Here is a 20,775-nt window from a genome sequence, read left to right as displayed (position 1 = left end):
AAGACTCCACCAATTTCTCCCTGCCTGGATAAACATCACTTCAGACAGGTGGGTCCACAAAATATTTCAATCAGGCTACTGTCTCAAACTAACATCTACCCCCCCAAACATCCCACCCAAACACCGTCCAATGTCACAAGAACATCTGTCACTTTTAAAGCAGGAGGTAATCTCCCTCCTACAAAAGAGTGCAATAGAACCAGTTCCCCTGCAGCAACAAAACAGGGGAGTCTACTCCCTCTATTTTCTCATACCAAAAAAGGACAGATCTCTAAGGCCTATTTTAGACCTCAGACCTCTAAACATATACCTACATTCAGACCATTTGCACATGGTCACACTTCAGCAGGTAAATGTAAATGTAAATGTAAAGGTCCTCCCTCTGCTTTCCCAGGGCGACTTCGTTGCTACTCTAGACCTCAAGGATGCCTATTTCCACATTCCCATTCACAGCGCTCACAGAAAATATCTAAGATTCGTAGTGGACGGTCACCACTATCAATTCAAGGTGCTCCCATTCGGAGTCACCACAGCACCAAGAGTGTTCACCAAGTGCCTAGCAGTAGTGGCAGCACATCTAAGAAGACAAAACATACATGTCTTCCCATACCTAGACGACTAGCTCATAAAAGCCAAATCGTACAATCAGTGTGTCCAACACACTCACGCCACTATTCAACAACTTCACAACCTGGGATTCACAATAAATCACGCCAAGTCCCAGATCCAACCATCCCACACGCAACAATACCTCTGTGCCACCATAAACACCGCAAGAGCACTCGCCTATCCCAGTCCCGCAAGGATAGCGAGCATCCAAGCTCTTCTCACCAGATTCCAACCGCAACACTCTTCTAGCTTGAGTGTTCATGCAACTCATAGGAATGATGGCCTCTTGCATATTCATTGTGCCTCATGCAAGACTCCAGGTGCATCATCTCTAAGAGTGCTTAGCACACCATTGGAACCAGGCTCAAGGTCAGCTAACAGATCTGGTGTTGGTAGACGGTCGTACCCATTGCTCTCTGCAGTGGTGGAACACCAAGAACCTTTCCAAAGGGCGACCGTTCCTCGAGCCAGTTCCTCAAATAGTCATGACAGCGGACGCATCGCTCTCCAGCTGGGGAGCTCACCTACTACATCACACCATGCAGGGCAGGTGGACACCTCAACAAAAGCTACTCCACATCAACCATTTGGAGTTACTAGCCATCTTCCTAGCCTTAAAAGCATTTCAAAAACATATATGAGGCAAGACTGTCTTAGTCCGCACCGACAACATGACAGCCATGTATTACATCCAGAAACAAGGCGGGACACACTCTCTGCAGCTCTCTCAACTTGCACAGAGCATATGGAGGTGGGCTATACCTCAGAACATTTTTCTCCTAGCCCAACATGTCCCAGGAGTCCAAAACACAATAGCCGACCTCTTGAGTCGTCAAACAGAGCAAATCCACGAGTGGGAACTTCATCCACAAGTTCTTCAACCGTTTTTTCAGACTTGGGGGCAACCACAGATAGAACTCTTCGCCACCCAAGAAAACGCCAAATGCCCAAACTTCGCCGTCAGGTATCCTCCCCCATTGTCCAAAGGCAATGCGATCTGGATGAACTGGTCAGGCAGATTTGCGTACGCTTTTCCGCCTCTCCCACTCATTCCACTAGTGGTGCGCAAACTACAGCAACACTCATTAACGCTCATCCTAGTTGCTCCAACTTGGGCCAGACAGCCATGGTACACTATACTGCTGGAACTCTCAGTAGTTCCACACCAAAAATGACACCTCTCTCCACGCCTCCTAACCCAGAACCATGTTGAGATCCAACACCCAGACCCAGCTCAGCTGAACCTAGCGATCTGGCTCCTGAAATCCTAGAATTTGGTTACCTTAACCTTCCTCCTGACTGTATGAACATCATCAAAGAAGCTAGACATCCTACCACTAGAGCATGCTATGCAGCCAAGTGGAAAAGATTCGTAATATACTGCCATAACAACAACGCTAATCCCCTAGATGTGTCTATCCAACACATCATAGGCTACTTACTACACTTCCAAAGATGCAACCTAGCCTATACCTCCATCAGATTGCATCTGGCTGCCATAGCAGCATATCTACAAAATAGACAACACCTCTCACTTTTCAGGGTACCTGCCATAAAGGCCTTTATGGAAGGACTCAAAAGAATAATTCGCCCCAGAGTACCACCTTCCCCTGTGTGGAATTTGAACATCGTTCTCAGAAGACTAATAGGGCCTCCATTTGAACCCCTACATAAATCTGAGCTACAATTCTTAACATGGAAAACTGCTTTCCTTGTAGCCATTACTTATCTACGAAGAGTTAGTGAACTACAAGCACTAACCATTCAAACACCCTTTTTACAGATGCATCTTAATAAAGTTGTTCTCCAAACTAATCCTAAATTCCTCCCTAAAGTCATTTCGCCCTTCCACCTCAATCAATCTGTAGAGCTGCCTGTATTCTTCTCGCAGTCACAAACAGTCACAGAAAGAGCTCTTCACACCTTAGATGTCAAAAGAGCACTATTATACTACATAGAAAGAACTAAAACCTTTTGTAAGACCAAACAACTATTCGTGTCTTTCTAACCACCACATAAAGGCAACCCCATATCAAAATCTGGGATAGCTAGGTGGATTATCAAATGCATACAGATTTGTTACAATAAAGCAAAACGTACATTGTCTGTTCCTCCTAAAGCCCACTCTACACGAAAGATAGGGGCTTCAATGGCATTTCTAGGCAACATTCCCTTAGATGATATCTGCAGAGCAGCTACATGGTCTACACCGCACACATTCACAAAACACTACTGAGTTGATGTGCAAACTAAACAACAGGCTAGTGTGTACTCAAAACACTATTTCAAACTACAACAACAGATACTGGTGGTCACCGCTAAGGGTGGATACTACTTTACATTCTATGCACAGTGTGTAATCTGCAGCTCATATGCCTCGAACGGAATATGCTACTTATCAGTATGCATCTGTTCTTGGCATGTAGAGCTGCAGATCTACACACGCCCACCCGCCTTTATCTGTTCCAGTATTATCTTACTTAGATAAAACACACATGGGCATCTTTCCTGTTTCTTACTAAGCTCCATCATTTCCCTGCTGGCGAAAAGCAATCTGAGGATGGAGCCGATGCCCATACACACTATGATCCAAAGGAGGAGTCACATACCTCGTGACTTCCAAAGACTTTCCAAGACAAAAACAAGTGCAAACATCCGGGCCCAACACCAGATGGCGATCTATGCACAGTGTGTAGATCTGCAGCTCGACATGCCAAGAACAGATGCATACTGGTAAGTAGCATATTCCTTCCATTGCATCTGTAGGATCCTGCCCACCCTTAGGAAGTTGAAGATAATCAGATATCAAGCACCACTTTAGCAGGTTTGGCTTGTGTGGGGGAGGTGGTGCACTTCAAAAGCGTATGCTACCATTGCTTCTTTCATCAGTACATCTATTGCTAATTAGTTGTGTTTAAAATAAAGGCACTGGAAAGGGTGATGTGTTTTTTTGTGGCTTGGTTATCAATCGCAAATGAAGTACTGGTGGCTTTGAAATTAATGTAATGAGCTGTAGCTTGAAGGATTTGTAGCACAATTAGATTTTTGTGTGCAAGAGAAGCAGTTAATGAAAATTGCAACAATCCCCCATCATGGCCGGTGACTTAGATTTACTGGATTGTGCCCATGTTACCTTAAATGGGTCTCTGGACCAGGTGTGAGAGATGGATTTATTTACGAACGAGATCCTCAATTTTGTCCTCGGTGTTGTAACATCTTGGTGTAGCATTGAGACAGGTATCCTGGAAGGGCCTCTGGAAAGGATACAAAAGAGTAGAACATTTGTAAGATGGAAGGAAGGAGTGGCTTAGGACAGTTGCAGTTGCTGAGGGATGAGGCCTAGAAGGATGGAAGGTATGTGGAAAACAGCATGGGCATAGATGCAAGAGGAAGCTGGGCTGGGAATTTCAGGTAGATTGGGCTCTGCAAGTGTCCAGAGGAAGTTGTGGATGGACGCAGTGCAGGAAGAAAGGTGCAGAAGTGGGGGAAGACAGGGAACACCTAGCTGTCTTTTCAGCATGGACAATTCCACTTCTTGGGGTCAGTTTGATCCATGGGTAGGGTTGGGAGCAGGTTAATTGTCAAGAGGCCTTGCCAGGGCATTTTTCAGTGGGGTTAAATGGTGAATCTGCAGACTAAACCCTACTCTGCATCACTCATCAGCATAACAAGGCTATACCATCCAAATTGTGGGCCTGATTCACAAAGGTAAACTTAGACGTGAAGTGCAAGTTTAGACCCTGGGAAAATGCCGACGGAGGAGAGGGATGAAAACCGATTAATGCATACTGCTACAAAGAATAAAAATAAACATTTCTGGACCCTGTCCTAGATGGTCAAAAAGGCACAGAACTAATCTGTTTGACCCTGGAGACAGCGACACCCATCCTTTTTTGGGGTGAGAAAGATACTTTAACTTCAGAGGTGAAACTCTCCATTAAGTAATCTGAAAACCGGCCTACAACTTGGAAGCTGTTTTTAAAATACCAGGTCTAATGGGCACATATCACTACTTGTGAGATAGTTGGCCTTTTTTGGAGAAGACCATATCAAAATTATTTCAGATAACCCCACAGTCCACGCATCTGTTTGATTTTGACCGAACACTGTCTTTTGTCCTGATGAAGGTGGCTCTAATACAATATCCACCGAAACGTGCGTAGACCTTTTTCTACACAAGGGAATCCTACCAGAGACACCAAATGAGAAAATAATTGGAAGTGTAACCATCATAGAAAGGAATCAAATCTTTCTAATGTCTCTGCCAGAAGGAAATAGGATCGCTTATATGTTCTAAAGTTTCTTTCTCTCTGTGATATTGTTCATGGTGTATGAATGGTAGTGTGAATGTAGTATTTTTGAGAGATGTGAGTGTAGTGTTGATGAGTGTTGTTTGTGGGGCTATAAACAGTTGTTCAAATTGTGTTTTTTAGACAATGTATATATCAAAAATTGTAAATACATGTATGTCGATTTAAGTGTGACAAAAAAAATATAAATGTTAAAAAAGGTACATATATATAAAAAAAAAGATAAAGAAATATATATACAAAAATATGCATTTTTATAAAAAATAAAATATTTTTGTATGAAATATCTATCTTGCAGAAATGTACTTTCTCTTCTTTGGGGAGATGTCTACTTATGAGAGCCCATAGCCAGTAGCTAAATTAAGAGGGTTAGTTTAGAGGTTTTTTCACAGTAGACCTGAAGTCTAAACCTAGACTTCACATCTAAACTTTAACTTCAGTTCTAATTTTACCTTTGTGAATCAGGCCCTTAGACTTCAAGTCTAAACTTAGACTTCAAGACTAAGTTTACCTTTGTGAATTGGGCACAGTGTCTTTGGCTGCTAGTGATGTGGGACTGGCAGAGTACGTCTTCATCCGTGGAGAGAAAACACCTCTTCACATTTGACAGTGTTGTTTAGTGGTGTAGTCCAAACTCAGTTGCATACGTGTTGCAGGTGCAATTTGGAATAATAATGATAACATTAAAAATAATAATAATAGTAATAATAATAATAACACTAGTAACCTTTTGTATACCATACCCTACGAATTTAAAAAATAGTTATTCCTGCCATGATCTTTTTATGTCTTGGAATGCAAGAGCTCTTCCTCAACTGATTTTAGCCTGTAACCTGCAGATTTCCACATATTTGTGCAGTGAGTTAATTAACCAAATAGGTTATTGTAAATATTAGTGTTTGATCCAGCAGGCCTTATGTTATTTTGAATATTCAAGTGAATATAAACAAAACGATCCATGGTTCCTGTTACAAGAATGGGGCTCAGCCTCTGAGCTGTCAGGGTGTTTTATTAGCTTGAGGGAACGCAAATATGCTTTCTAGCCTTCCAAAATGGCTAAAGATCACTTTCTGTCTTTCTCATTCCAAACTCTTTGTACCCATAACTTACATATGGGCTGTTTTTTTAATGCATGTAAACAATGCTAGGGAGCGTGCACCTCAGTGAATTCCTTTGGAAATATTGTGTTAAAGACTCAAATGTACTGGTAACACTTGTGGTACAACTTTGAGCCCTATGTTTTTGCTGTTTCCTACAGGGTGTGAAGAGTGCAATAATGCCCATCCCTCCGTGTGCCCTAAACATGGCCCACTGCATCCCATCCCCAATCGCCCGGTGCTTACCCGGGCAAGAGCTAGCCTTCCACTGGTACTCTGCATCGACAGGTTTCTGGGAGGAATTTACTCTAAGCGGCGCATCCCTAAACGCACCCAGTTCGGTCCAGTAGAAGGTCCCCTGGTTAAACGGACCGAACTGAAGGATAACTACATCCATTTAAAGGTATAGTGACGCAGTTTTTATGTACATAAGTGTGGAGTTGAGTGGGTCAGAAGCATGATTTTAGAAACATTACCATGCCATGCTACTGAAAGTCATAGAACATAAACAGTGGAGTGAACACATGTGGAGAGCTAAATATGGCCAATGTACTGCAGGGAAGAAATGTCATTTGGGGCATGGCAATTGAGTTGGTTGTGGTGAATGGTTACCAAGTGTCATTTGATTGATTGTTGAAGTGAAGGTATTTGGCTTAGGTCAGAGTTATGGAAGTTGTGAAATGAAAAGGGTCAGCATAATAGCCTCTGCTGCAGTTAAAAGGATGATGTTGGAGCATTGAGGCCCTCGAGAACGAAAGAGAAGCATAGCAGGTCCAGGTACAAATAGATTGTTTTTCTCTTCAGTGGCTTGGTGAAAACACGAACACACTTGTGTATATACAAATGCATGTTTTTTCCCCGATTAGTTCAAGCATTTTTAGTCCCTCTGCTTCACACCTCGTCCTCTACTGCTTTGGATGAAACAGACCTTACAATGACGTTAGATGTTTCAGAACAGTGTGATTCTTCAGAAAATGGGCGTTATAGCTCCAAATCTGATTTATCTGCATTAGTTTCGGGTGGAGCGATTGGGTTTCGTTTATGAAATACACTCTTCCGAGTGCATAGGGTAATAAAGGAAGTGCATCTTAGAAATTTATAACGGGTTCATAAAAAAAGTCTGCATGAAACACTAGTGTCGAACAAACCATGACGGATGTTGCCAAATTAAAGTTTGCTGCACTTGAGCACGGAAAAGAAGAAACCTTTTCCTTCTGAAATCTAAGGCTAACGACCACACCTAAGTGTTTAGAAAATATTTAAAGGCATTGACACAGATTTAATTTTCTGTACTGCTTCTGATTGCTCTGCACTCTCTTCTTAGCAGAAGGCCCCAGCTTTCCCAGTCAAATGTCCCACTCTCCTTGTTCTCACTTTCATTTTATGCAGCTCAGTTTTATAATCACTGTGGGGGGAAAATGCCATACAATGATGAATCAGGGGTGTGTGATTATTGTGCCGAGGACTGTCAAAGAAATTGACACTAGGCTTAACATGCCATCTTCTTTGTTTTCCTTTTACCATGTGCCCAAGGTGTCGCTCGACAAAGGCAGCAACCCAGAGCAGGATTTCCTAGACGATCTGTGGTTCGAGCTGTCGGAAGAGTCGCTTTGTAACTGGATGATGTTTGTGCGCCCAGCTCAGAACCACCTTGAGCAGAACCTAGTGGCATACCAGTATGGCCAGCATATTTATTATACTACAATTAAGAATATTGAACCCAAGCAGGAGCTCAGGGTATGCATCTTACTTTTTTCCTTCCTAATGTATCTGCAAGGTATTTAATGGCCTGTAGCTGCTACATGTAATCAGCCTTTAGTCTTGCGACATTTGCCCTCTAATGAATGCTCTTTCCTGCTTTGTAAATTGAACTTTTTAAGTAATCATGAACTTCCCAGACACACTTCGAATGCAGCCTGGGATATACACCTGCAATAGCGAATAAAACACTTGTGTATTTGTACAAGCGAAAGGCTTTACTGCACCTACAAATCTTCTTGTTCTTCTGATTGATCAGTCATGGCTTTTCTGCTTGATACTCATCCATCTTGTTTCTTCTGTTTCTTTTCCTTTTTGTGCTATGATCACAGGCTTATCTTAGTTAATGAGTTTTGGTTTTAAGAGTATGTCTGAGATTTCCGACAAATACTTCATAGTACCCAGCTAAAAAGGTGGTGCTATCAGCATCATGTGTTGTCATGGATGTTGGGAGGTTTGAGTTGGAGAGGGTTTTTTAGGCACTCCTCAGAGAGGGAGGCCCAAAAAGTACTCCCCATTCTTGAGTTAGAGAAAGCTGGCATTCAATAGATTGGTGTGTTAAGAACAACACATGGAAACAAACTCCGGTCTGCATCAATATACCCAACCAGGCATCAACATCACCGTAACATGAACAACATTCCCCACACCTTCTAGGCACTTCAAAAACATAAACAAAGAGGAGATTGAGTTAATGTACAATGCAGTCGAATCCAGCATCCCAGACACAACAGACCCTGAGCCCTTGCTGGCTATCCTCCCTCAAAACCCTCATCCACTGATCACGTTTTAATCCTAGTCAAAATTAGTAAGTCCAAGGCAGGTGTCAAAGCAGTCAACAAGTATTTTATGAACGACCTTTCAAAACTAAAATGTTCTAAATGTCTAGAATGGTAATGGTACAAGTCTCAGGCTGTACTAGATAAAACCTAATTCAAGATGTATATGAAGGGATACCTCAAAGCCATCAAAAGGTGTAACATTTCTTGGTATGCTAAACGCACCCACAAAGCACCAAATCAAGCCAAGGATAAGTTAAGTATAATGAGTTGCCTAAATCCGAGATGCGAAAAACAAAACAGTATGTGATCTGTGAAGATCGTCTTAAATTCTTTGTCCCACCTCCAGGGTTCAAATCTGCCTTCACCTGTTTCCAGTCTGTGAAGACCAGTGAGTTGCAGAGCCTCTCTTAAAAGATAAGTGTCCAGTGTACCTGTGGACCCTTGCTCACCCTCATGCTGTACGCACTCCTCCCTCTTTCACAGTAGACACAAGAAATTCAAGCAATTAGATTTCTCTTGTAGGGGATTTCCGTGTATAGTCATAATCATGTGAATAGTCCCGCCCATGTGCGTGGACCCCGGAGCACTTCATTAGATATATCTTCTTCAGTTGTCATCTTCTGCCTTTCTTCAGGAAGGCCTGCATAGACATTTAAGAGATAAAAAGACAATAATGCAGCCTAACTAACTAGGCTACACTGGCCATTACTTCATCTTAAAGTGAAAAAAAGATAGCCAGTTAACTGTAAGTTTAGTAATCTTTCTGAGTTTCAACACATAGAAAACTCCCCATCACAAAATTTATTTTTTTCATGATAGAGATGAAAGGGTTGGACAGAGAAGCCCCCATAGGCTGCCATTATGTTTCTGCAAATGGATACCGTGCCTTTAAGAGTCTCCAGAGACCCCGGTATCCCATGATGCACAGCCAGAGGCAGTTACTTTAAGTTCTTTTTTTCGGCTCCTGCTAGCAGGACCCTGGAGCATTGAGCTCTACCTTTTTTGGTATTTCCTTCAAAATTTGCTTCAGTATTTGAATTTTTGCAACTTCACTCGACGTCTCTGGCCTGTATCTACCTTCTGCTGTCCTTTTGTGGCAGAATTTCTACAGTTTTCTTGTCAAACTGCCTTCTCTGTTTGACAAGTGTCCTGACTGTGGTAGGAAGAAGGCCAAGTCTGATGCACACAGTCTGTATTCTGTGTCTGCCTGTCTCTTATGTGCCTGACACCTGCTCTATTTGCAAGACCTTTTCTAGGCACACCCTGTGTGACAGGGAGAAGATTCGACTCCAAGGGTTGGAGCAACGAAGACAAAAGGCAGCATCTACAGCCTCTGGGTAAGGAGAGGGTAAGTCTTCTATCAAAACCCATGCTTCGATCTCTGGGTGGCTCCCCAGTCGAAAAACGGCAGGAAAACTACTCCGGTCCCGGTCGACATCGAAGACGATAACGACAACGTAGAGAGCAGGTATGACAACTATATGCTCTCCGTCGACTCAGGGCTCTGGGTCGAAGCGACGTCGACGCTCCACGTCGAGGAGAAGAACGGCGAGGTCTCTGACGAGATCTCCGTCACGGATGTCCCTGCGTTTAACGTCGACTCATCAGCGCAGATCGCCGTCGATTCATCGTCGTTGATCGGAGTCACAAAGGCACCGGCGGTCGCCGCGATGCGTCGCCGCGGTCGACTTCTATGAGAAGGTCGACGTCAAGGAGAAGGTTGAAGTTGAAGAGAAGGTCGACGTCGAGGAGTCACCATCGACGTCGAGGTACCGTTCCGGTACTCGCTCCGTAGTGAGCCTGTTGACGTCGACAGGGAGTTCACGATCCAGACGACTTCGCCGCTGAGCAGTAGATTGACATCGAGGAGGAGGTCTGACATTGAGTCGAGGGCGCCTTCTTCGCAGCCAGCTCCAAAACGGAGGAAGCTAGTCTGTTCTGCAGATTCGGAGTACTCTCGTACCTATTCACCATCAAGGACGTCTCCTGCTCCTCGTCAACCGGTGGCCCTACCAACGCCGCCGCCACCACCGCCCCCTCCTCCTCCTCCTCCTCCACCGGTTCATTCTCCTCTGCCTCAGCCTGGGCCCACGGCTCCTCAGCCCACACGTCCTGCAGAGCTTCGAAGACCAAGGTCTCGGCCGAGACATTGTTCCCGTTGACACCGCCGCTCTTCCACGCGGTCTCATCGCCATCGCTACGAGAGATCTCGCTCCCGGCATACCAGGGACACGTATTCCATGAGTACGGGGAGGTACTCGCCTACTCTAACGGACTCTCCTCCTCAAAGAGTGTCTCCCATTGATGATATCACCACCTTTCAGGAGGTCCTGGTCAGAGGGGCATCAAAGCTTAACATTCCCTTGTCTACTCCTTTGCCGTCGACTTCAGTTATGTTTGAAAATCTCCAACAGAGACAAACATCTTGTCCCTTACTTCCGTTGGTGCCTGGTTTAGTGAACCGGCTAGGGAACTGTTCTTGACACCATCTTCTATCAAATCTGTGCCTTCTAGGCTACAGAAGAAATACCGCCCACCTGATTCGGATCCCGCCTTCCTCCGACTGGACCCCACCCCGGACTCTGTCATAGTGGTGGCAGCAAGGAAACAGCATGCTACGGCTCCAACTTCAACGGTACCACCCGATAAGGAAAGCCGTAAGCTGGATTCGGTGGGGAGAAAAGTTTGCAACACCGCAGCTACATCCATGAAGGCGGCCAGCTCTACTGCCTTGCTGGGCCGGTATGACCGATCCCTATGGGAGTCGCTTCAACAATTTGTGGATCTCCTGCCCAGGGACAAGCGGGAAGATTTTCAGGAGATACTGAAAGAGGGACTGATGGTTTCAAATCAAATCATCAGTGCTGCAGCAGATACTTCACTCCTGTCAGTCCACAGGTATTGTCACGGAATTTCTCTCAGGAGACATTCCTGGCTTCGTCTTACCTCACTGAAGCTGGAGGTGCAACAGCGTATCTCTAATCTACCATTCTCTGGCACGACTCTCTTTGGCTCCCATGCAGATGACGAGATGGCCCGTATGAATGCGGAAATGAAGACTTTGAAGGCTGTAGGTCTAGAGAAACCTAAAGAACAGCAAAAAACCTACCGCCCCTTCCATCGGCGTTATTCCTCCCAGAGGTTCCAATGATCTCAAGGCCGTCAGTTCAGTCAACAACAGCAGTTTCAGCGGTCTTTTCAGCAGAAATGCCAGTCGCGAGGACGGTCCAACCAACAGTCTGCACAAGGGAACAACGCCCCTGCTGGTTCCAAGCCCTGGAGGGCAACTTCCCCCTCTTCCGTTACCCACTCCGGTGGGGGGAAGCATTCAAAATTATCTGGCAGAGTGGCAGAAAATGACTCGGGACAATTGGGTGCTGAATATTGTTCACAGTGGATACTCGCTACATTTCACAAACCCTACTCCGTCGATTCCTCCAACTCGCTCGCGCTACATGCTACATGAGTTTCAGAGGTAGGCCAATATCTTCTTACAGAAAAGGGCAATAGGACCGGTTCCTCTTGCGCAGAGAGGAGCAGGACTGTATTCTCGGTTCTTTCTAGTCCGCAAGAAAGACAAGAACGAGTTCAGACCCGTTCTCGACTTGCGACAGGCAAACAAATGGGTTCGCAGAGAAAAGTTTTGAATGTTGTCCTTGCATCAAATCTACCCTCAACTTCATCAGGGAGACTGGCTATGCGCATTAGATCTGCAAGACGCATATTTTCACGTGCCCATAGTGAGGAATCATCGCAAGATCCTGCGATTTGCCGTAGGTAACAACCACTGTCAATACTCCGTGCTTCCCTTCGGCCTGAAGTCAGCGCCCCGGACATTTTCCAAATGCATGGCTGTAGCTGCTGCACATCTAAGGAAGAACAAGGTGTTCGTCTACCCATATCTAGACATCTGAAAGAAACACGTTAGTTAGATTCCTCACCTTAGAATATCCCCAGGCGTCAGACTGGATCCGGAAGATTTTTGTAGCAATACCCCTTGCGCGTCGCTAGGCGTCGTCTGCGGCTCCGCGTTCGTCGTTGGCGTCGTGCGCCGGAATGGAGTCGTCGGAGTACTTAGACGCCGCCCTCGCGCGCTGACGTCAGTTCTTCTTTTTTCCGCGCCAGTAAGCGCCGATCCGGGAGAGCTACCCCTTTAGTCATTTTTTGACTAACTTTTTTGACTCTTTTTGGCCACTTCTCGACTCTGGTGCCGGTAGGATGCCTGGTTTCAAGGCCTGCGACGACTGTCACCGACTGATGTCGGTGACGATCATCACCGCCGGTGCCTGTACTGTTTGGGCCTCGACCACGACGCGGAGTCGTGCTCCGATTGTATGGCCCTGACCTCGAAAGCTAGGCGGGAGCGGTCCCGTAAGCTTCTCGAGCTTCGCCACTCGGCTCCGCGCCCCTCTCGATCCCGCACTCGCTATCGTCACTCGTCTGGCTCGAAGTCTTCGGGTAAGTCGAAGCGCTCCAAGAAGTCCAAGAGGCGACACCGCTCTTCGGACTCCCCTCTCCGGTCGCGCGACTTGGCCGAGGGTCAGGGTGGTTCCACCCCCGCGGCTCCGCCGCAGGCGCCGCGCACGTCCCCATACCCGCCGGTCCCTGGGACTGACGCGACGCCGGCGGACGTCAGTGCCTTCCTCTCGGCCATGAGGAGCCTGGCCCCGCAGTCGACGCCCGCTGGCGCGCCTTCTGGGCCCCCGTCGACGCCGGTCGACCTCGTCACGCCTCCTCCGCCGGCGTCGACACCGGTGCCACCTCCGACACCGACTCCGGTCGACGTCGATCCCCGGTTCAGCCCCTGTCCGGTCCCAACGCCGGTGCGGGGCCGCTCGACGCCGCTGGAGACACATTTTGTCTATCGACCGGCTCCGATCATTCCTCCTGTTTACCAGGAATCGGATGACGGGGGCGACTGGGAGGGGTCCGTGGACCCTTTGGCCCTTCAGGGCCAACTTTCACAGGACTGGGCAGATGAACTGGGGGAGGCCCGTGGTTTGGATACCTCACCGGACACTGGATTCATCTCTCCTCCGACTGTGGCTTCGGAGGAGGGTGCAGCTTTTTCTGTGGTGCTGCGCAAGGCGGCCGCGGCCCTTGGGCTTGAGCTGCCTGCCGTGGCTGTGAAGACTAACATCCTCACGGAGGTGCTTCAGTCTGCCGCATGCTCCACTGAGCCTCTGCTGCAATTCAATGAGGCCCTCATTGACGTTCTGCAGGGCACCTGGTCCAAGCCCTCCACAGTCCCTCCTGTGGATAGGAACGTTGCCAGGCGCCACCGTCCTGCTCCGGGCGACCCCAGTTTTCTGTCCCAACACCCCACCCCGAGAGTCTGGTTATCCAGGCCTCTACCTCCCAATCCTCCTTCCCGTCCGCTCCTCTGGACCGGGATTCCAAGAGACTGGAACAGTTCGGTAAAAAGCTGTTCTCCTCGCTCAGTTTGGGCCTGCGGTCTTTGAATACCGCCTGTCTCTTGGACCGTTATTCCCACTCTCTGTGGGATACGGTGGAGGACGTGCTGCCACTGTGCCCGGAGGAGGCCCGGGCACGGCTTTCCTAGGCTCTGGCCGATGGGAGAGATGCAGCGCGCCATGCAATCCGATGTGGACTCGACACTACGGACTCGCTGGGTAGGGCGATTTCTACCACGGTGGCGCTTCGACGTCACGCCTGGCTGCGGTCCACGTCCTTTTCAGGGGATGTCCAGAGCACTCTCATGGACATGCCTTTTGATTGCACTCGCCTCTTTGGTGAGAAAGCGGACAGAGCACTGGCTCGCTTCAAGGACTCCCGGGCTACGGCCAAGTCCTTGGGCTTCTCGGCCCCGCAGCCACAAACTTTCGCTTTTCGCTCCTTTCGTGGCCAAGGAAGGGGCACCTCCTCACGTCCGCCTAGCCACCGGCCGCAGAACCAGCCTGCACGCGGTCGCGGACGTGGTTTCTGCCGAGGCGGTACTGGGGGACAACGCGGTCAGTCCACATCCACCCTGGCAGCATCCGCCTCAAAGCCTTCCTAGTCCGAGCTTTCAGGCCCATTCCTCGCCAGTGGGAGGCAGGGTTCGCCATCACCTGCTCCACTGGCGTACCATTACTTCGGGCAGGTGGGTGCTGCAAATCATCCGAAGGGGCTACTCCCTCCCCTTCGAGACGACCCCTCCAGCCATACCACCGCAGCACCACCGTATCTCGGAGGATCATTTGAATCTTCTGCAAGAGGAAGTTTCGGCCCTCTTGGCCAAAGAGGCAGTCGAGCGCGTTCCGAGCCCAGAAGTAGGTCGTGGTTGTTATTCCCACTACTTTCTGGTTCCCAAGAAGGGCAAAGGGGGCCTACGCCCTATCTTGGACCTCCGGAACGTCAATGCCTTCCTCCGGAAGGAACGGTTCAAAATGTTGACTTTGGCTCAGGTTCTAGCTGCCCTAGACCGTGGAGACTGGATGGTAGCGTTGGACTTGCAGGACGCATATTTCCACATCCCCGTCCTGCCGGCCCACCGGTGTTACCTGCGGTTCACGGTGGGTCAGGAGCACTTTCAGTTCACCGTGCTCCCCTTCAGCCTTACCAGTGCCCCTCGGGTGTTCACGTAAGTGATGGCAGTGGTCGCAGCTCATCTGCGCAGATCAGGGGTTCCAGTCTTCCCCTATCTCGACGACTGGTTGTTGAAGGCGGGCTCGCCCCAGGCAGTCGTCTCCCACCTCCAGACTACGGCGGATCTCCTGCATTTGCTGGGGTTTTCCATCAACGTGCCGAAGTCACACCTGAGCCCCTCTCAGAAGCTCCTCTTCATCGGAGCGGTTCTCGATTCGGCGCGGTTCCGGGTTCATCCACCGGAACAGCGTGTCCGGGATATCCAGGCCCTGATTCCCATCTTTTGGCCTCTATCCTGGGTTTCGGTCAGGCTAGTGTTGCGGCTTCTGGGGCTGATGGCCTCCTGCATCCTACTAGTGCATCACGCCAGGCGGCGCATGCGGGCTCTGCAGTGGGAACTGAAGTTTCAGTGGGCCCAGCATCACGGCAACCTGTCCGACCATGTCTTAATCTCGGAGGGCACTGCACAGCAGTTGCAGTGGTGGCTCACAGACCGCGATTGGGTCACGGGCAAGAGCCTCTCCCTACCCCTACCGGAGCATGTCGTAGTGACGGATGCGTCCCTCCTGGGATGGGGTGGCCATATGGGAGAGGCGGAGATCAGAGGCCTCTGGTCTCCGGCGGAGTCTCGCCTTCACATCAACTTGTTGGAGCTGAGAGCGATCCGACTTGCACTGACAGCCTTCCTTCCCTCTGTCCGGGGAAGTGTCGTGCAGGTGTTCACGGACAACACCACCGCCATGTGGTATTGCAACAAACAGGGCGGGGTGGGGTCGTGGACCCTTTGTCAGGAGGCTCTGCGCCTCTGGACATGGCTGGAACACCAGGGCATCACCCTGGTGGTTCAACATCTGGCGGGCTCTCTGAACGCCAGAGCAGACGAACTCAGCCGCCGGTGCATGATGGATCACGAATGGCGTCTGAACTCCGAGGTGGCGCAAGGTCTCTTTCAGCAGTGGGGAGAGCCTTGGTTAGATCTATTCGCCACCGACGAGAACGCGCAATGTCAGCAGTTCTGCGCTTTTGAATTTCCAAGGCGGCACTCCCTCGGCGACGCTTTTCGTCGCGAGTGGAGTTGCGGTCTGTTGTACGCCTTTCCACCTATACCACTTCTGCCCAGAGTGCTGAAGAAGATCAGGTGCGACCGGGCCCAAGTCATCTTGGTGGCTCCGGATTGGGCACGAAGGTACTGGTATCCCGAGCTACTCAGTATGTTGACCGATCCTCCGATACGTCTGCCCCTTCGGGAGGATCTTCTGTCGCAGCAGCAGGGGACGGTCCTCCACCCGAACCTGTCCAGCCTCCACCTCCATGCGTGGAGATTGAGTGGCGGCAGTTGATGCCATTTGACTTGCCTCCTGAAGTCTGTGATATCATTCTGGCAGCCAGGCGTCCCTCCACAAAGATGGTATACGGCTGCCGGTGGAACACATTTGTGGCATGGTGCACAGCAAAGGCTGTGGATCCCCTTTCCGCCCCTCTTTCTGAGGTTCTCCTCTTTCTTCTTTCTTTGGCCCAGCAGGGCTCTGCCTTGGGCACCTTGAAAGGTTATCTTGCTGCCATCTCTGCCTTCTTACGGCTTCCTGATCAGCCCTCTCTTTTCAAGTCCCCTGTAGTTTCACGCTTTCCTAAAGGCATTACTCACACGTTCCCTCCTGTCCCTTTCGTAATGCCTCAGTGGGACTTGAATCTTGTCTTAACGTTTCTGATGTGCGCTCCCTTTGAGCCTCTTCGTCTTCTGACTCTTAAGACTGCTTTCCTAGTAGCCATCACCTCGGCTAGACGGGTGAGTGAGCTCCAGGCTCTATCGTCCAAGCCTCCTTTTCTATCTGTTCATCCGGACAAGGTTGTCCTTCGGCCTCGTCCTTCCGTTCTACCGAAAGTGGTGGCCCCCTTTCATCTTGGGCAATCTGTCACCTTGCCCACCTTCTTTCCGCCTCCGCATCCTTCCAAAGAGGACCCAAAACGCACCGTCTGGACCCAAAACGTGCGCTCTCCTTTTATTTGGACCGCACGAAACAGTTCCGGGTGGATGACCAGCTTTTCGTTGGCTACGTGGGTGCTAAGAAGGGGAAAGCTGTGCACAAACGGACCAACTCCCGGTGGGTCGTTTTGTGTATAAAAACCTGTTATTCCTTGGCACAAAAGGTCCCTCCTGTTGGGCTGCGAGCACATTCTACTCGGGCCACAGCGGCTACTATTGCTTTGGGACGGGGAGTCCCTTTGCAGGACATCTGTCAGGCGGCGACGTGGGCTTCGCTGCACACGTTTGCCAGGCACTAGTGCCTAGATAGCCAAGTCCGGAGGGATGGCTTCTTTGGCCGTTCTGTCCTCCAGGACTTTCTGGTGTGATCTTGGTTCGCAGACCCACCACCGGGGTTGGTATTGCTTGGGTATCTATTCTAAGGTGAGGAATCTAACTAACGTGTTTCTTTCAGATGAACAAGTTACTTACCTTCGGTAACGATGTATCTGTAAGAAACATTCGTTAGTTAGATTCCTCACCCATCCTCCCCGTTCTGCGAACTGACATCTAGGGTTAAGGCTATCCTTTTCAGGGCCCTAGATTTTTTGGCACCAGTGTCGGTCTCTTGCATGGCTGTGCGTTCCAGGCGCGGAAAGCTATGTACAAGAACTGACGTCAGCGCGCGAGGGCGGCGTCTAAGTACTCCGACTACGTCATTCTGGCGCACGACGCCAACGACGGACGCGGAGCCGCAGACTACGCCTAGCGACGCGCAAGGGGTATTGCTACAAAAATCTTCCGGATCCAGTCTGACGCCTGGGGATATTCTAAGGTGAGGAATCTAACTAACTAATGTTTCTTACAGATACATTGTTACCGAAGGTAAGTAACTTGTTCGACTGGCTGATCAAGGCAGCTACGTCTAAGGAAGCGCAACAGTATTTCAACCGGACTTCCAATCTCCTATTTCGTTTGGGCCTCCACAGCAACCTGACGAAGTCTTTCTGACTCCTGTCCAAAATCTGCACTACCTGGGAGCCACTATGGATAGACACACGGCAAACGTGTGTCCTTCGGAGGAGAGATGCTTATCGATCCTTCGGAAGGCTCAGGCTCTCATGACCATGCCCTCCCCAACAAAGAGGAAGGTATCTTCTCTCCTGGCCTCTATAGCCTCCTGTATCTTCCTCACTCCAAATCCACGCCTCCATATGAGACCCCTGCAAGAATGTCTGGAGGATCAGTGGGACCAGAAACTGGGGGATTGGGAAGACAGGATTCAGCTGTCGCAGCAGGCTCTCCAGTCCACCTGATGGTGGTGTTCTCCCCGCAATCTCCTCCGGGGGATTCCCTTCCTCAAGCTGATTCCGACGCAAACCATAGTGACGCATGCATCTCTCGACGGCTGGGGTGCACATTCCGACCACCTTCAGATACAGGGCACGTGGTCCCAGAAAGAGGCCACGTACCACATCAACTTCCTGGAACTTCGAGCAGTTTATTTGGCGCTGAAAGTTTTCCAGCCGTCGTTTCACACCAGTTTCCTGCTTGTCCAGATGGTCAATACGACAACAATGTTCTACCTCAACTAGCTGGGAAGCTCAAGATCTCGAGCGTTATCTCGGGAAGCCCAGACCATCTGGAAATGGCTATTGGCCAGGAACCTGACCATCACAGCAACTCACCTCCCAGGTGTTCAAAAGGCTCAGGCAGAAGCTCTCAGCAGACTCATTCAAGAAAACCACGAATGGGTCTTAAACGACGAAGTGGTGCGAGACATCTTTGGAAGATGGGGTACTCCAGCGGTCAATCTGTTTGCTACCGCGGAAAACAACAAATGCTGTGACTTCGCCTCCAGGTTTTACCAACCAGAGACTCTGGGGAATGCACTGTGGATCAGTGGCTTTCTCTACGCTTTTCCTCCAATTCCCCTGATACCGACAGTACTGATCAAGCTCTCACAATCACGGGCCAAGATGATCCTCATTGCTCCGGAGTGGCCCCGTCAGTGTTGGTTCACAGACCTACTCCACCTGTCTCTCCTGCCACATCTCCATCTTCTATGCCGGCCGGACCTTCTAACAAAGTTCGGCGGACAGATGGTGCACCCCAACCTCTCGTCGTTGAATTTGGCGGCATGGCTCCTGAGTTAGTACAGCACAGACATTTGAATCTCCTTCGGGACTGCATTTTTTTTTTTTTTTTTTTTGTCCTCATTTAGCAATAGTATTAGTATAAAGGAATTCGGGGGCCCATTTCTCCCTAGTCCTGGACTTTCTCTGCCTTTGGATCTAGGTTTAGGCAGTTCCCCTGCGGATTTAAGGAAGACTGACACCCCTTATTTCCAATACTCTTCTGAAGGTGTTAAATCGGGATGGAGTCGAGCTAGCCATCGTGGCTACTCAAGATAACCTTCAGTAGATTTCTTATTGCTATCACATAATCATTGGACTGAAAGAGAGGTTGTACCGACCATTTTTATTTTAGAATTACCAGAAGTGTAAACAGCCTTATTTTCTTTGATAATTTTCCCATATCTCCCAGAATTTATACTTTTTACTAGACATTTTCCTTTTATCCAAATTATAGATTCTTAATATTGAAGCTAGCCATTCTCCATGGAGGGGAGGAACTTGACTCACCCATTTCACACAAATTTCTCTTCTCGCTAGTAATAACAATAGATAGGGTAAATTTTCCTGTAATTTGGATAATCTATCTAAGACATTAGTGATCATTATCCCAAAAAGGACCAAATCAATACTTACATTTAGGTGTCTTCCTAGTACTTCATCTAGTGTCTTACCCACATCCTTCCAGAAACCATCCAGGAGAGGACACTGCCGAAACATGTGTAGATCGTCAGCTTTGTGGAGTCCACACTTTGGGCAACTCTTCACTGAGGCCCCCTTGAATTTGGATAGTCTTTTCGGGGTCCAATAAGCTCTATGAACAGTAAATAGATGGTTCCTCTTTAAAGCGGCAGATGTTACAATTGACCAGCATTTATTCATAGATGCTTGCCATAAGTTGTGGATATCCAACGTCGGCAGTTCTTTCCCCCATGTCTTGACTGGAATCTGGAAGTTTACCTCGCCTGCTGTAATAAGAGCCCAGTACCAATGGGAAATCTCCTTTTTGAAAGGATCTTCTCTTTGCATATCAGTCTCTAATGTTGGGTTTCCTTTTCTGATTACTTTTAATGATTTTGCCCAGCTTACGAGTTGATAATATTTAAATTTGGCTAATGATGCATTGGTTTCCAAGGTTAGTAATTCCCAATCCATTATTTTGTTTTGTGTTAGCAGTTGTCCCCAGTTTTTTATTGAGGCCGTTTTAAGGGGGAGAGCAAGTTTGTCTTTAAGGCACTCCGGTGTCCCTGGCGAGTCCCATATCGGTGCCAAGTCACTATGATAAGGAATGTCCAGAATGCACCTTATATGATACCACACTTTTGAGGCAGATTTCAAAGTCTTTAATTTCACTTTTTTAAAGTACTTTGGATGACCAAATTTGTATAGATAATGGGAATTTTATTTGGTAATTGCTTGTAGATAGATTGGATAATTGTCATATGATTTTAATAAAGTTCTACTAGCTTTGAATTGAAAAGCTCTACAATATTCCATGAGATCGGGGCTGGCAGTTCCCCCTTGCTCTTTTTT

General features: G+C 48.4%; 1 protein-coding gene across 3 annotated transcripts in view; it reads left to right on the top strand.

Moving 5' to 3' along the window:
* The window catches only part of PRDM10 (PR/SET domain 10), a 1,096,800-nt gene that overhangs the window by 241,806 nt on the left and 834,219 nt on the right, over window positions 1-20,775 (top strand). For all 3 annotated transcript variants that reach the window (XM_085647206.1, XM_085647205.1, XM_085647207.1), the window contains exons 7-8: window positions 6,178-6,419; window positions 7,550-7,753. In XM_085647206.1, the coding sequence (XP_085503332.1) occupies window positions 6,178-6,419; window positions 7,550-7,753 (446 nt within the window). The remainder of the gene's footprint in view (window positions 1-6,177; window positions 6,420-7,549; window positions 7,754-20,775) is intronic.

The sequence above is a fragment of the Triturus cristatus genome, chromosome 3_2 (genome assembly GCF_964204655.1).
Source record: "Triturus cristatus chromosome 3_2, aTriCri1.1, whole genome shotgun sequence".
In the NCBI taxonomy this organism is placed as follows: domain Eukaryota; kingdom Metazoa; phylum Chordata; class Amphibia; order Caudata; family Salamandridae; genus Triturus; species Triturus cristatus.
The sequence above is the reverse complement of the archived record's forward strand: the minus strand, read 5'-3'. Positions and strand labels throughout refer to the sequence as shown.